Below are 15,557 nucleotides of genomic sequence, written 5' to 3' on the forward strand. Positions count from 1 at the left end.
GATGCAGATGCTGCTCAGCTTCCTTTGCAGTATAAAGACTGCTTAGCTTTTTCCATGCGCAGAAAAAACCCCAGCATTTTTATCTTTTTAGAATTTTTTTCAGCCCATGTGTAAACCACTCTTGGGTCCTGATCTGGACATTGGACAGCTAATTGGTGACCTCTGGGATAAGCCACATGAGACTTATAAGGGTTATCTATGGTTGTTAGAGGTTGAGTCCCAAATGGGGTTTGGCGAATACAGAAACTTTTGTAGCTACTATCTGTTTCCTCTTAGATTTATTAGTTTTATTTGTATTTCAGATTAGTTCTCATTATAAAGTTGCTAAGGAAACATTCCAGACCGAATTAATCTAACAGGAATTTATCAGTTGGTTTCAATTGTGCAAGTTAGAAACCTGCTTGCTAAGTCTACAGATTTATATTATCCACACTATTTAATCTTATTTCTTAAAGTAACACAACTCAAAACATATTCTCAATTGAAATCATGCACTTTTTGACTTCACAGCCTGACCTTTGACCTTTTCCTGCACAGGTTCACTGTTCTACCATCTGGTTCTCTGAAGATTAGCAATGTAAGACTGATAGACAGTGTATTCTACACCTGTTCTGCTGCTAACCCAGCTGGCAATGTCTCACTCACCTACAATTTGCAAGTACAAGGTACAATTCATAACACTGAAGATTTATATGTGCAAAAACTCCCCAGTGGAAATAATGAATGGAATGTGTTTATGAGCATTCTTTCTCTTTGTTTCAAATTATTTTATAAAAAGGAAATTTAAAAATATAAATACAAAATTTGAATCAAATTATTTGAATTAAAAATTGTAATGCATCTGCCCTTACAAAAAAGTACTGTGGTGGTACCAGATACATTGATTGTATCGGATAGTTATAGCATGGTACTAAAGATTACTATAATTATATACCATGGTACTCTCATGGTACTCCAATTTACTTCAAATAATACCATGTTACTACCCTGGTACATGCCCAAAAACTATGGTACTTTTAAGTACTTTCTTGTTTAGTGTGCCATTTGTAAACATTAAATTTTTAAAATCTAAGTAGTGACCCTGTAACAAACAAATGATTAAGCAATAAAGAAACCAAACTACTATTTCTAACCTATTTGAACAGCTAAACCAAGAATTCAGCCCGCACCTACATCTCTTAAGGCTCTGATTGGCCAAACGGTGGTGTTGCCGTGTGTGGTGCAAGGAGAACCAACCCCTGAGATTGGCTGGCTTCACAATGGACTTCTTGTGAGCAATGAACAAATGTTGAAGATCCAGGCAGTCCAGCACTCAGACAGTGGCAGTTACAGTTGTGTGGCCAGAAATAGTGCTGGAGAAGATTCCAAAAAGATTGTTCTGGAAGTGTTAGGTAGAGTATGTCTGTTGTGTATAGAAGTTTTAAAATACTGCATGTACTTTGGTATTTTGTTCACCCATGAACAATTTGTTTTTGCACAAAGGACTATTTACAAACCACCTCGGTGCAAAATCAAATAAGTAATAGGAAGGCAACGAAGTATTATTCCCAGCCCATTTTAAATCCCAAGGCATTTGGAACATAATTTGTCACACTGTGGTAGACATTTGCATCTGACTGCTTCCACAACAACACATCAACCACTGCTTTACCTTATCACATCCGTAGCCCCACCCACCAGCGGTGAGCAGTGAGATGGTAATTAGAGAGCAGGTCAGTCAAGAGCAGAGAGCCAATCATAACAGTAGGCGTTTACTGTCAAGTCTTAAAGGAGAAGCAGCACAAAAAAAAAACGATCATTAACAGAGGGTCAGAATGAGGGTGGAAAATGATCATGTTTTACAAATAAATGACTGTTTAATTTACTAATATAATAAGTTAATCTCAAAGAACATATTAAAATAATAAAAAAGGCATGTCATGTCCCCTTTAAACACCGGTGGAAATGGTCACAGATCACGGCACTCTCTACTCTGACCCGAGAACTGACCTTCAGCCTTGGACCTTTAATGTTAATCCTGTGATCTTTCTGTATGTGTGGTTGCAGAGGCCCCCTACCTTGAGACAAATGGAGAGACCATCATTGAGAGTGTGGCTAACAACAGAGTGGTCATTCCTTGCCCTGCACGAGGTAGGTCACTGATGAATGGGTGAAGAGAAGTGCCCTTGGTGTAAAGGCCAGCATACTGTAGCTGGTCACCAGCATGTGTTGTGTTTTGAATGGGTACTGGTGTGCTGGTATCCCCACCAGACTTATAAACTTGTCTAAAGGAGTAGTTTACCTAAAAATGAAAATGCTGTCATTATTTACTCACCCCATGTCATTCCAAAGCCATATGCTGTTATTTTTTCTTTGGAACACAACAGTAGAAATTTTTGAATAATCTTAACATAGCTCTTTCCATTCAATGACAGTTCTAAATGAACATAGCAGTCCAGCTCCAAAAAGGTTGAAAAAACAACATTAAAGTATCAAAATGTATCATTATGCAAGTTGTCCTTTGTCAACCAGTTCAGCACTAGCAAAGTTTTTCTGGTAAACAGCATGACTATGCTTCTGTAAGCCCCAAAGTAGCCAAAACTCCATAGCAGCTTTTACCTTAGGTTGTTCTCTTTAAAATGTGACATATTGTACTTGTCTGTGAGCTGCCTTGATAAAAATAAACCAGCGTGATATCTCAGATGTCCTGGAAAACATTTCATTCCAGCAAAAAAAGCATTATAAACAAATAATTGGCAAAATATGTTATCAACTATTGAAAATGAAATGAGGATCTCAGCTTTACAGCAACCCCTAGATTGAGCTTCTAGTCCATTCAGAGGCCGAGATATATGACGAAACAATGGGAAACATGCATGTGATTCAAAACTGACTGGATGTCTATGGTGTGAGTGCTCAGCTGCATTAGAGCGCCACCTACATTTCAGATCTGTATATTGTGATGGAAGGTGATAGATGAAAATGTATTTTTCCTAGTACTTGCTGCCATCTAGTGGAAAATACTTTTTGCAGGCAGATAGAGCAAACAGAACCAACATTACATACTTATGCAGTTAGGAAAAATAAATAAATAAAATAAAAAGCAAATTATGTTCATTAAAAGATTGTAAACATATACAATATTATTTATGAATGATTGGAAAATTTTCTGAAAATTTGGGGGGGTTGTCTGTAAAAAGAGAACAATTTTATGCAATTAGTCCACTGTGTGTGTGTATATGGTGAGCTTTTAAATTTGGGTGTTAAAAAATTTAGCCAGCAGCCAAAAAAATGCACCAGAGTTGAAGAGGTGAAACCAAAATATTTGACCACAGAATGCTGTGATTGTCCAATCACAATCAAGTATTCCAGATTGCATGTAATAAGCTGCTAAATGAGATGATAATTTGTTCAGACAAATACAGTTCTAACACCTTTATGAATAATGTTACTCATCCTCCCAACTGTGTGTATCTGTGTTTTATATTTATATGTGTGTGTGTGTGTGTGTGTGTGTGTGAGAGAGAGAGAGAGAGAGAGAGAGAGAGAGAGAGAGAGAGCACAAGTGCTGTGATAAAAACAGTACTGAAAGCTGTCTAAGTGTCTTTGGGAGCCCTGTTTTCTGTTTCTTGGCATCTTTCACCAGATGGTCTCTTTTCTCATCCCAGTCTCATCCTGGTGACTGTAATTGACTGTTTCTCTACAGGTTATGTAACACTTTGCTCAGGTTGAATCAACAGCTTATGCCACAGAAACAGAGCTGTAAAAGGGGGAGAGGAAGTCAAATCCCCTCGCTTGCCAGCAGGGAAAGGTGTTTAGTGCGATTTAGTGTGAATGTGATGGTGTCTGTTTATGAAATAATGATGTAATGCAGCCAACGTGTACCGACATGGGTAGTTGACAGATTGACATTAACTTTTGAAACTGCAGATTTTAGGTTAAAATGTATATATCTTTATAATGGGGTGTACAGTATGTATTTAGATGCTGTAACTGGTCCCTATTTCTTTTTAAGTTTTTCATCACTTTCAATCAACTTGGCTTGGGTCCAAAGTCAAATTTAAACACATTATTCTTCATTAAAAATGTCAAAAATTCCTTTTAACTATTTGAACATCTCTTTTATGAAGGCACAGTGACAACATGTCACATAAACTACCAACTCCAAGTCGTACTATTTATACCCAGCTCTCTTCTCCTACACACTGTAAGCTAAAAGGTGCTGTTTTGATGGAAACCTGCCATGGCAACCCTGTGTGTGTTGCGGATATGAAATTATGTGTGTGTTTCATGAGTGTATGTATGTGTAAACTGCTATGCTGCAGCTGGAAGATTACTTTTCTCCTGTGTCTCTGAGGTCCACATCTGTTTTCCTGCACAAGAGGGCCTCACTGGGACAGGAATCCTATTTAAAGACTGCTTGAGGCAGAGATGAGGAGGCTAAGAGTGAGAGTAAAGGGAAGAAAGTGTTTGATGTAAAGAGGTAGTCATCAGTGTCTTAAACCACAGATAAGGAAGAGAGTGTCAAGTCATCTTTACTATTAAGATGAATTTGTGCTGAATTTGTTTTGGTTGTTGACTTAGACTGCTTCAGCCTGGCTAAGACATCTGTGCTGCACTTAATGAGAGGTATTTAATTAGGATGTGACAATAAATATAGCTGAAGTCAGAAGTTTACATACACCTCAGCCAAATACATTTAAACTCAGTTTTTCACAATTCCTGACATTTAATTGTAGAAAACATTCCCTGTCTTAGGTCAGTTAGGATCACTACTTCATTTTAAGAATGTGAAATATATGAATAATAGTGGAGAGAATGATTCCATCACATTCCCAGTGGGTCAGAAGTTTACATACACTTTGTTAGTATTTGGTAGCATTGTCTTTAAATTGTTTAACTTGGGTCAAAAGTTCGGGGAGCCTTCCACAAGCTTATCACAATAAGTTGCTGGAATTTTGGTCCTTTCTCCAGACAGAACTGGTGTAACTGAGTCAGGTTTGTTGGCCTCCTTGCTTGCACACGCTGTTTCAGTTCTGCCGTCAAATTTTCTATCTGATTGAGGTCAGGGTTTTGTGATGGCCACTCCAGTACCTTGACTTTGTTGTCCTTAAGCCATTTTGCCACAACTTTGGAGGTATGCTTGGGGTCATTGTCCATTTGGAAGACCCATTTGCAAACAAGCTTTAACTTCCTTGCTGATGTCTTGAGATGCTGTTTCAATATATCCACATACTTTTTCTCCTCATGATGCCATCTATTTTGTGATGTGCACCAGTCCCTCCTGCAGCAAAGAACCACAAAATGATGCTGCCACCCCCATGCTTCATGGTTGGGATGATGTTCTTCGGCTTGCAAGCCTCACCCTTTTTCCTCCAAACAAAATGATGGTCATTATGGCCAAACAGTTAAATTTTTGTTTTATCAGATCAGAGGACATTTCTTCAAAAAGTTAGATCTTTGTCCTTATGTGCACTTGCACACTGTAGTCTGGCTTTTTTATGGCAGTTTTGGAGCAGTGGCTCATTTCTTGCTGAACAACCTTTCAGATTATGTCGATACAGGACTCGTTTTACTGTGGATATAGATACTTGTCTACCTGTTTCCTCCAGCATCTTCACAAGGTCCTTTGCTGTTGTTCTGGGATTGATTTGCACTTTTCTCAACAAACTACATTCATCTCTATGAGACAGAATCCGTCTCATGGTGTTCCCATGGTGTTTATACTTGCGTACTATTGTTTTTACAGATGAACATGGTACCTTCAGGTGTTTGGAAATTGCTCCCAAGGATGAACCAGACTTGTGGAGGTCCACAATTTTTTTTATGAGGTCTTGGCTGATTTCTTTTGATTTTCCCATGATGTCAAGCAAAGAGGCACTTAAAATACATCCACAGGTACACCTCCAATTCAGTACACCTCCTATCAGAAGCTAATTGGCTAATTGTCTAAAGGCTTGGCATAATTTTCTGGAATTTTCCAAGCTGATTAAGGCACAGTTAACTTAGTGTATGTAAACTTCTGACCCACTGGAATTGTGATATAGTCAATTAAAAGTGAATCAGTCTGTCTGTAAACAATTGTTGGAAAAATTACTTATGTCCTAAATGACTTGCAAAAACTAGTTCGCTAATATTAAATCTGTGGAGTGGTTAAAAAATTAGTTTGAATGACTTCAACCTAAATGTATGTAAACTTCTGATTTCAACTGTAAGTGCATATAAATATTTTGTTTTGTTTTAGTGGAGGGTGACAGTAATGAAAAGGCTTAAGAGAAAGTGCTTGTCTGTAAAATAAGAAGACAAAAATTCTTATAGGATTACATTGAAGAAGGAACCTGAGCAGTATCTAGAGACCACAATATCATAGAGACTTGGGGTGGACTATTTCAATTTGAGCCAGTAAGCAACCACCTAGCAACCACCCAGAACACTATTGCAACTGCACAGCAACGAGCTTAAAATCACGAAGAACACTGTAGTAACCTCCCACACACCCTAGCATTGTGGTGGCGAGTTTAAACACTGTGGTTCTGTGGCACTTTCAAAACATTGCTCTTTGTTTGAGCTATCTGACGTGTCAACATCTGGCTCAACCAGTTGTGTGAGTTTGGGGTGGGACTACCTGTGAAGGGGTGGTAGGAGGGTTTTAAACCATTAAGGTTTGTTCTAAACTGTGACATCTTTGCCTGGCAGACAAAAACAAAACAAAAACAAAAACAACAACAACAACCACAAAAAACGGGTGAAGAAATGTCATAGACGTACATTGAAGGAGGGACCCGAGTCATATCTACAGACCAAAATATCATAGAGACTTGGGAATAGGCTTTTTTTTTTTTTACTTGGGCCACTAAGCAACCACCCAGAACATCCTAGCAGCCACATTTCAATTGCCTAGCAACCACTCATATTTTCTTCATAAAATGTAAAAATCTAGTTATTTTTGCTATTGCAATTGGGGCCGTTAGTGACACAAAAATTACACACTTTTAGCTTTAAGCATCTGTATGCAACACACAGCTACTTCTCCTCCTATTCCAGTGTTCTTCAGTCCTACATTTAAGACACTTATCTGACACACCCAGTTCGGGTCATGTACCACTCTAGTAATGAACTGATGTATTAAATCAGGTGTGTTAATAAGGGAGACATTCGAAATGTGCAGTGTTAGGGAGGCCCCCAAGAGCAGGATTGAGAAACACTCTTCTTAAAAGCAATCCATTTTAATAACCCTCACTTACATTGGCCCCACCCAAGAAAGTTATAATGCTTATAAACAGTGAATTCCTGTGCTTTATGCACCATATGAAGGATTGTTAGTAGTGTCAGTTGATTTCTGACAAATAAACTACTCCTAATGTAAATCCTCTTATGTCAACATTGGCAGCTGTGCACATCATTCTTTAGGTTACAAAATCAATAAATCCAAACATTATGACTGTAAACATCTGCCCTGAGAGTTCTTTTCTTCCTACTTTTCACTATTGTGTGATTTAAATTAGCAGATAAAAAGCCTACTTAAAGATACAGTTTAACCAAATAATGAAAATTCTCTCATCACTCACCCTTATGCCATCCCAGACATGTATGACTTTCTTTCTTCTGCAGAACACAAACAAAGAGAATTTTGTTAGAAAAATGTCTCAGCTCTGTGATCCATACAATGCAAGTGAATGGTGGCCAGAAAAAAAGCATATAAATGCTGCATAAAAGTAATCCATAAGACTCCAGTGGTTAAATCCATATCTTCAGAAGCTATATGATAGATGTGAGTGAGAAACAGGTCACTATTTAAGTCCTTTTTCACTATAAATCCCCACTTTCACGTTCACATTCTTCTTCTTTTGTTTTTTTGCATTCTTTGTGCATATCGCCACCTACTGGGCAGGGAGGAGAATCTACTGTTACATATTTAAGAGACAGTTCACCCAATATGAAAATTCTGTCAACATTTACTAACCCCATGTTATTCCAAAAACCTTACGACTTGTGGAACACAGAAGGAGATGTTAGGCAGAATTTTAGTCACAGTCACCATTTACCTTCATTTCACATTTATCACCCTATTTACAGACAATGAATGTGAATGGTGTCTCAGGCTATCATTGCCCCTGTTTTATAAAACATGAGGGTGCTTAAATGATGACAGAATTTTCATTTTTGTGTAAACTATCATTTTAAGCGTTGTTTGTATCTTTGTTCTGTATTATATCCCTTCCTCCTTTATTCAGATTGGAGAGTAGTTTCATCCACAGTGCTCTTGGTGAAACCGAAGACAAATAAACACTTCTTAACATCCGTCCCTTTGAGGAGGTTTGACAGTTGTAAAACATGTAAAAGGTTGCCCCCAGCCCCCATCATTTAAAGCTAACCTGACCTAGTAAAGTTCATAAGACATCTGCTAAAAGGGTCAGCAGGCGGCAGATAGGAACTCATTGGTTTGTTTGAAAACTCCCCTTATTACTATTCTGAAGTCTCTAGACTCTTAGCTTTGTCTCTGCGCTATAAATCTAGAACTCAGTGTTTCTGCGGTTGATCAGTTCTCCTCTGATATACTGTGTCTGGCATTTTTACTCAGTGTGTTTCACCTTGAAGTATCGTTCCACTTGACACTGGCTGATCTGTTTCTGAGATGAGACATTTGCTGGCATCCTCTTTGTTGTCTCGTTGTCGGATGGATAGATGTCTGGTCTGCTTTTAAAGCCCTGCCGAGCTCTGTATTCAGTGTGCACTGGGAATTCTGATTGTGTCAGCTCTGATTGATGTTTGCTCTTTCACACATTCTATTTCTCTCTCTTTCTTTCTTGTTCTCTTTTCGTCTCCTGGCAAGGATCTCCACCACCTTTGGTGCGATGGTTCAAAAATGGCCTGGAGATCCATATGGAGCGATCAGAGCATGGGGTGTCTGCAGCTGAGGATGGCTCTCTAGTGATTGGCCAAGCTTCAGCCAGTCACAGTGGAGACTTTAAGTGTGTGGCCACCAATGAAGCAGGCTCAGTGGAAAGGAAGACCAGGCTAAAGGTCAATGGTGAGACATTTGTATAATTTCTAAGTGCCTAAAAGCTTTATAATAATAAAGCAATCTGATAAAGTTTAAATTCATGTCAAATTAAACATATCTAGAGCAGTCATTCCCAACCAGGGGTATTTGTACACCAGGGGGTACTTTGCTTTTGCTTTGTTAAACAGAGAAATTATAAATTAAAATTAAAATGTTTTGTTTTATTTCTTAAAGGAATAGATCACCCAAAAAATCTGTCTAATTTACTCACCCTCATGTCATTCCATCCAAACCCATATCATTTACCAAAGTTAAGCTATGCAACTCTGTGGCGCAAGCTGATAGGTTCTTTTACTTGTTATTGTTAGCCAGTCGGCTCGCTCACATGTGACATGTTAAGCCAGTCGGCTCACATGGTGTAGGCTAATTGGTCACCAATCAACTCTTTGTCTAACATTTAAATGGCTAAATTTGGCAAATAAGCTGATTTCTCTGAGGCGCTCTGCAAGAGTTTTTCTCTGAAACAGAGAGAATCTTTCTGAGAGTTGTCATGACTGAACTTTCTTATGTGGAACACAAAAGGAGATGTTTTAATGAATGTCTCGGTCCATCTATTCAACACATTGACTACATTTACATGGACACTAGAAAGCAGCTTATTATGAGAAAGCAGCATTACCGTTTACATGCACTGTTTAAGCGGCGTACTATTTACTCTCGTGCACATGCGACTCGGTCAGTAAGCAGCTTTTTCCACAGCAACATAATTTCCCAGGGACGGTTGTGTAAATAACAAATATGGTATCCGAGGAAGACTCCAGAGTTGTTGCGGTGTTTGTTTTTTAAAATTTCCATCAACAGCGGATTTTCGCTGCAATAGTGAGGTTTCTGTCTTCCCTCTTTGGGAATCCCCCACTGTACCAGGAGGGATGTCTATATTTTACATTTGTGTATAAATGGGTATAGTTTATAGTGTATGTGCTTTTCCCACTGTACTCCCAGAATTGTTTTGTTGACTTGTTGTTGGGCTCCATACTAAAACCGACATTTGTTATCCAGTCTGTTCACGCAAATGCACACTCCTCAAAGACATGATAGAATGCCGCTTATGTGTTTACATGGCCAGTGCCACATTAAGCTGCATTCTTCGGGAGAAACCTGGATAATGTTAAACCAGTTTCTCTTAATCCCTTAAAAGGCAGTCCATTTGGCTTGTGCATCATATTTATTAGTGTTCTGAAGGCATAAGTTTTGGTGAGAAACAACCCGAAATATAAGTAAAAAAACTTGACATCCGTTGCATGAGAACTTGCATTGTATTTATTTTGTATCCACAACACTTTTAACACATATATATATATAAATAATCACTTACTGGTGAGTCTGTCTTTTACTCACAATGTCGATTTTTTTTTTTTTTCAAGTGACTTTTATAATATTTAATGAAAATGCTAAATTATTTCAACTATTACGAGAGTTAATAAGCAGGGACGTAACTACAGAGAGGGCAGCCGCCCTAGGGCCCGAGGTGAGAGGGGGCCCACAACAGTTGACCAAAATGAACCATAAAAATGTCTGCGGGCCTGATGGATGTTGATAAACAACCCAGGCTCCCCAAGGAGTGGGCCTGGGACCTGTAAGATCCAAGTTACGCCACTAGTTAATAGGAACACATTTCTGGTTTGTGTCAATGAAGGGGAACTTGAGCCTTATTGATGAGGCTGTTGGGGTACAGGTTGGGAAACATTGATCTAGAACAATATTTTTAAGGCAGACACTTAATTTATTTGAAGACCATTCATTGCTTGATTGCATGCCTTTAATTAAGGAAACCTCTGATTTACAATCAGAACCCAACATAATAAACCAGGAAAGATGAATTATGCTGAATGATTTCTGTCTTCACAAATTTAGTTCCACCAGAAATCCAGGATGATGGGCAGCCTTTGAATCTGACTGTTACCCTGAAACAGCCCCTCACACTGGGATGTGATGCTTTTGGCACCCCAACCCCTACCATTACCTGGTCTAAAGACAACAGACCTGTATGTTGCCTCAAGTTTTTCTACTAAGCATTTTGATGTTGTTGTCACGTAGCTTTTAAGAATGTATTCAACAACATCTAAAAATGACTTATATGACAAGCTGACAAACATGTTTATGTATCAAAGGTTTATTTAGGGTTATTATTATATATTTATACAATGAACAATAGTCTTACATTTTAGACATGAATGCAACTCCTCCATAGGGATGGTAACATAGTGCTGCCTAGTGGCCATGAAATTTACCACAATTGTTGGCAAGTACTCCTATAAATCAATTACCCTTCTTTGCTTCTAGGTAGTGGAGACCCCAGGTGTTTATCTACAAAATGGAAAGAGGCTTTTGAAGATTTACCGTGTTCAGAATCATCACGCTGGTCGCTTTTCCTGCACTGCTCAGAACTCTGCTGGGGAAGCCATTAGGGAGTATACTATTGAAGTGCAAGGTGAAATATAAGCTGACAAGCTTTGTAATTTAAAGTAGCCTTGGGGTATACAGACCAAAGTGTATTAAACGTACTGTGGTGGTACTACGTTACCACCACATCAAATTTTATTACCATGGGACTGGAAAATTACATGGTATTTACATGGTACTCAAAGAATACCATGGTACTACCATGTCCAAAAATCATTGGTTAAAACATGGTGCTTTTTTGTTAGTGGGAAATTAAAATATGAATAGAAATATCATTCACATAGACATGTTCTTGTGTTCCGCTGCACTATTTTTCAATTGTTTGTCCGTGTGCTAGACATCTCCTAGCTGGACGTCTTTGACCATTACGATGCATCTCACTGCTTTTCAGTGTCTTATGCCATTTTAATAATGCTGTGCCATGTTAAAAAATAGTTCAAAATGAGACCTCTGTGTTCTGTTCCATTCCACTGTGCTACGTATAGCTGTTTTTGAACCCAAGAACATATTCTGTGTGAACGGATTTTAGTCTATCCTAAGGTTTCTTTCTCAAGTATTTAATTCAGTTTTCTGGTATGTATGTTTGTGAATGTTTGTGTAGCTCCACCAGTGATTTCAGGCTCCTCAGGAGTGCAGGAACTGACTGTCATGGCAGGACAGGAAGTGGATATGCAATGTAGAGTTAGCGGCCTTCCAGTGCCTGAAGTAGAATGGAGTCACGATGGAAAGTGAGTAAATGGCACACACAATCAAATGCTCCATCTTTTCTGCACACGTGTGCCCTTCATTCCCTCTCCTCTCTTAGGGCTTTATCTCATAATGGAGATTCTCATGTGGAGTTTTTGGAGAAGGGGCAGGTGTTGAGAGTGAAGTCCGTGATGTTGAGGGATCAGGGTCTGTATCAGTGTGTGGCCAGTAACAACGCTGGCACTCAGACACGCCAATTTAGGCTCATTGTACAAGGTAAACTGTTCTCAAAACACCCACTTTTTACTAGAACGGTTATTAGCCATAATACATATACAAAAAGAGAGTCTTACTTCTAGTCTGCATTATCTATCCTTTTCCTTTACGATGTGGAAATGAAAACAACAAACTAATGAATTGTTCTTTTCTTTTACAACGTATATTAACAAACTTGTATTTTACTTTTTTCCGTATGTGTATATTGTGTATTTGCAAGGCTCTGGCACACTGCAATAATAATTTTCTTACTCAGTATTTTTTTATTTTTTTATTATGATTTTCCAGTAAAAACATCTAAACATCCTTCAAACAAGAAATGTTTACTTGAGAAGCAAAATTACATAAGATGATCATATTTCATATTTTCATATACTGTGTGTGTAGTTTTTGTATTTCATATTTTTTTATGTACAAAATTATTTTTAAGATGTATAAAATGATACATTTTCTTTATAAGATTATATCTTTATACCATATACAATATGTAGATTAAAAAAGTTAATAAAGAGCACCTACTTTTTCTCTGTCCATATTTTCATCCTGCTCTCTGTCTTTGCACAGCTGCCCCCATCATTCGTGATTCCAGTGGGACATCTGAGGTGACTGTGGTTCTCGGGTTCCCTGCTGTTCTGTACTGTGATGTAGAGGGGATCCCACTTCCCACAATCACCTGGCTAAAGGACAACCAGCCCATTGTGTCCAGTCCACAGCTCACATACACACAGGGTGGACAGGCTTTGCGTGTGGCTGCGGCACGTGGGGAGGACGCAGGTACCTACACCTGCCGAGCAACCAATCCGGCTGGAACAGCATACAGGCACAACACGCTAAGAATTCTAGGTAAGCGACTCTGGGATAAAAGCTGAATGTTATTACAGGGCTTGAAAGACAGCACTGTAGTAATATTCCTCAAACATTTGGGTATTAAACTTCTAAAATGAATTCAGCTCAAATAATTTAATGTACAGATAACACAAGGTGTGTTATATAAACTTAATAAGACTCTATGTTGATTCTTGTGCTCGATCGACTGAAAACGAAGCATTCTAAGTGGCATGACATCTGCAAAGTGGCTCTGATGCAACATTTTATTTATGCAGAACCAAAGCCTAAAACCTAAATTTACTTACAACTACTGGATAACACTATTCTTACAACTATAACACTTTATGCACTATGTGCTGCTTGGAAGCATTGGTATCTTCAGGAAATGCAAATCTCGATTGTTAGTTTTTGTTAAAGGTTAGATTTTTTTAAGCTTTGCCATTTGCTCAGTTCCTCCACAGATAGAAGGGGATTCAACAACTCTCAGCTTTGGCAGAAAAGAAGAGAAAGTAAGAATTAATGGGACATTGACCTTGTCATGCCTGGCTAAAGGCTTTCCAGAACCTCTCACACAGTGGTTTAAAGATGGACAGGTCAGTCTTTTGTCAGTTAAAGGGATAGTTCACCCAAAAAGGAAAATTCTCTCATTTACTCACCTTCATGCCATCTCAGATGTGTATGACTTTCTTTTTTCTGCAGAACACAAAGAATTTTATAAGAAAATCTCAGCTCTTTAGATCCTTACAATTCAAGTGAATGGTGGACAGAACTGTGAAGGTCCAAAAGCATATAAAGGCAGCATATAAGTTATCCATAACACTCCAGTGGTTAAATCCATGTCTTCAGAAGCAAGATGATAGGTGTGGGTGAGACACGGATCAATATTTAAGTTCTTATTTACAATAAATTCTCCTCCCTGCCCAGTAGATGGCGAAATGCACAAAGAATGCAAATCAGCCAAAACAAAGAAGAAGAATGTGGAAGTGAAAGTGGAGATTTATAGTAAAATTGGACTTAAATATTGATCTGTTTCTCAGCCACACCTATCATATCACTTCTGAAGACATGGATTTGGCCACTGGAGTAGTATGGATTACTTTTATGCTATCTGTATATGCTTTTAGGACTTTCAAAGTTCTGGTCACCATTCACTTGAATTGTATGGACCAACAGAGCTGAGATATCTAAAAATCTTTGTTTGTGTTTAGCAGAAGAAAATATGTTTCGGTAACACTTTACAGTAAGGTTCCATTAGTTAACATTTGTTAATGCATTAGCTATCATGAACTTTTTTACAGCATTTATTAATCTTTGTTAATGTTGGATAATAAAAATACAATTGTTCATTGTTAGTTCATGTTAGTTCATAATGCATTAACAAATAATTTTTTTTTTTTGTTAGTTCATGTTAACTAATGTTGTTAACTAATGTTAATGAATGGAACCTTGTTGTAAAGTTTTACCAAAGTTTAATTTTAATTTTTGAGTGAACTATCCCTTTAAGATTCCCAGGCTCTTCCAATCAGCTTATCTAGAGTGATTAATGAAATACTTATATTAAAAAACTTTTGCATGTTTTACAGTTGTTAAATGGGAATACACACACTGGTCTGAGAGTGGAAACCCATATGCTCCATATCGAGAATGCTATGCTGTCTCATGAGGGCCAATACACATGTTTGGTTTCCAACACTGCTGGAGAAGATAAAAGAGACTTTCACCTCATTATACAAGGTCAGTTCAAATCATACACGCAATAAACCATAAACTTTATGTTCACAACCTTTTTAAGTAATCAATCAACAGTATCTCTTTATTATATATATTTGTACAAAAATAAGTGTAATTGTTTAAATATGTCCATTTAAGGCACAAGGCATACAAATGGAAGTCGCCCAGCAATTGCTAGAAAATTATTTTTAAAAAGCCTTATGTGGTAATCATGAACAACTGAAATAGTCATTGAAATGTCATGGAAATTAATTCATTTAATAATTAAGATTTTCATGTTTGTTTCTTGAATTACATCTCATTCCTCAGTTCCTCCAATCTTCCACCGAGTGGTAAATGGTGCTGCTGGTTTTACACTGGGAGAGAGAGAGAGTGATGAAGAGGACCCTGACAGCAATCAAGGAATGGTTGAAAGAAGAGAGGTGGTACTGGGACACTCCATCAGTTTGTCCTGTGAGAGCAATGCCATTCCTCCTCCTCGACTGAGCTGGTACAGACAGGGCAGACTACTCACCAGCTCAGATGGAGTTGTGCTCTTACCTGGTGAGTGGAGAGAAAGCTTCCTGTTTAGTACCATAAGTCAGTAGTG

The 15,557-nt window shown here is 38.1% G+C and overlaps 1 protein-coding gene across 1 annotated transcript in view; it reads left to right on the plus strand.

Annotated features, from left to right (window-relative positions):
- The window catches only part of hmcn2 (hemicentin 2), a 110,165-nt gene that overhangs the window by 48,103 nt on the left and 46,505 nt on the right, over positions 1-15,557 (plus strand). Inside the window, exons 23-34 of the mRNA XM_051654029.1 lie at positions 538-665; positions 1,146-1,391; positions 2,047-2,130; positions 8,813-9,010; positions 10,898-11,032; positions 11,331-11,474; positions 12,048-12,174; positions 12,252-12,409; positions 12,974-13,252; positions 13,688-13,830; positions 14,821-14,971; positions 15,278-15,511. Coding sequence (XP_051509989.1) covers positions 538-665; positions 1,146-1,391; positions 2,047-2,130; positions 8,813-9,010; positions 10,898-11,032; positions 11,331-11,474; positions 12,048-12,174; positions 12,252-12,409; positions 12,974-13,252; positions 13,688-13,830; positions 14,821-14,971; positions 15,278-15,511 — 2,027 coding nt within the window. The remainder of the gene's footprint in view (positions 1-537; positions 666-1,145; positions 1,392-2,046; positions 2,131-8,812; positions 9,011-10,897; positions 11,033-11,330; positions 11,475-12,047; positions 12,175-12,251; positions 12,410-12,973; positions 13,253-13,687; positions 13,831-14,820; positions 14,972-15,277; positions 15,512-15,557) is intronic.

This window comes from Myxocyprinus asiaticus, chromosome 24 (assembly GCF_019703515.2).
Source record: "Myxocyprinus asiaticus isolate MX2 ecotype Aquarium Trade chromosome 24, UBuf_Myxa_2, whole genome shotgun sequence".
In the NCBI taxonomy this organism is placed as follows: Eukaryota; Metazoa; Chordata; class Actinopteri; order Cypriniformes; family Catostomidae; genus Myxocyprinus; species Myxocyprinus asiaticus.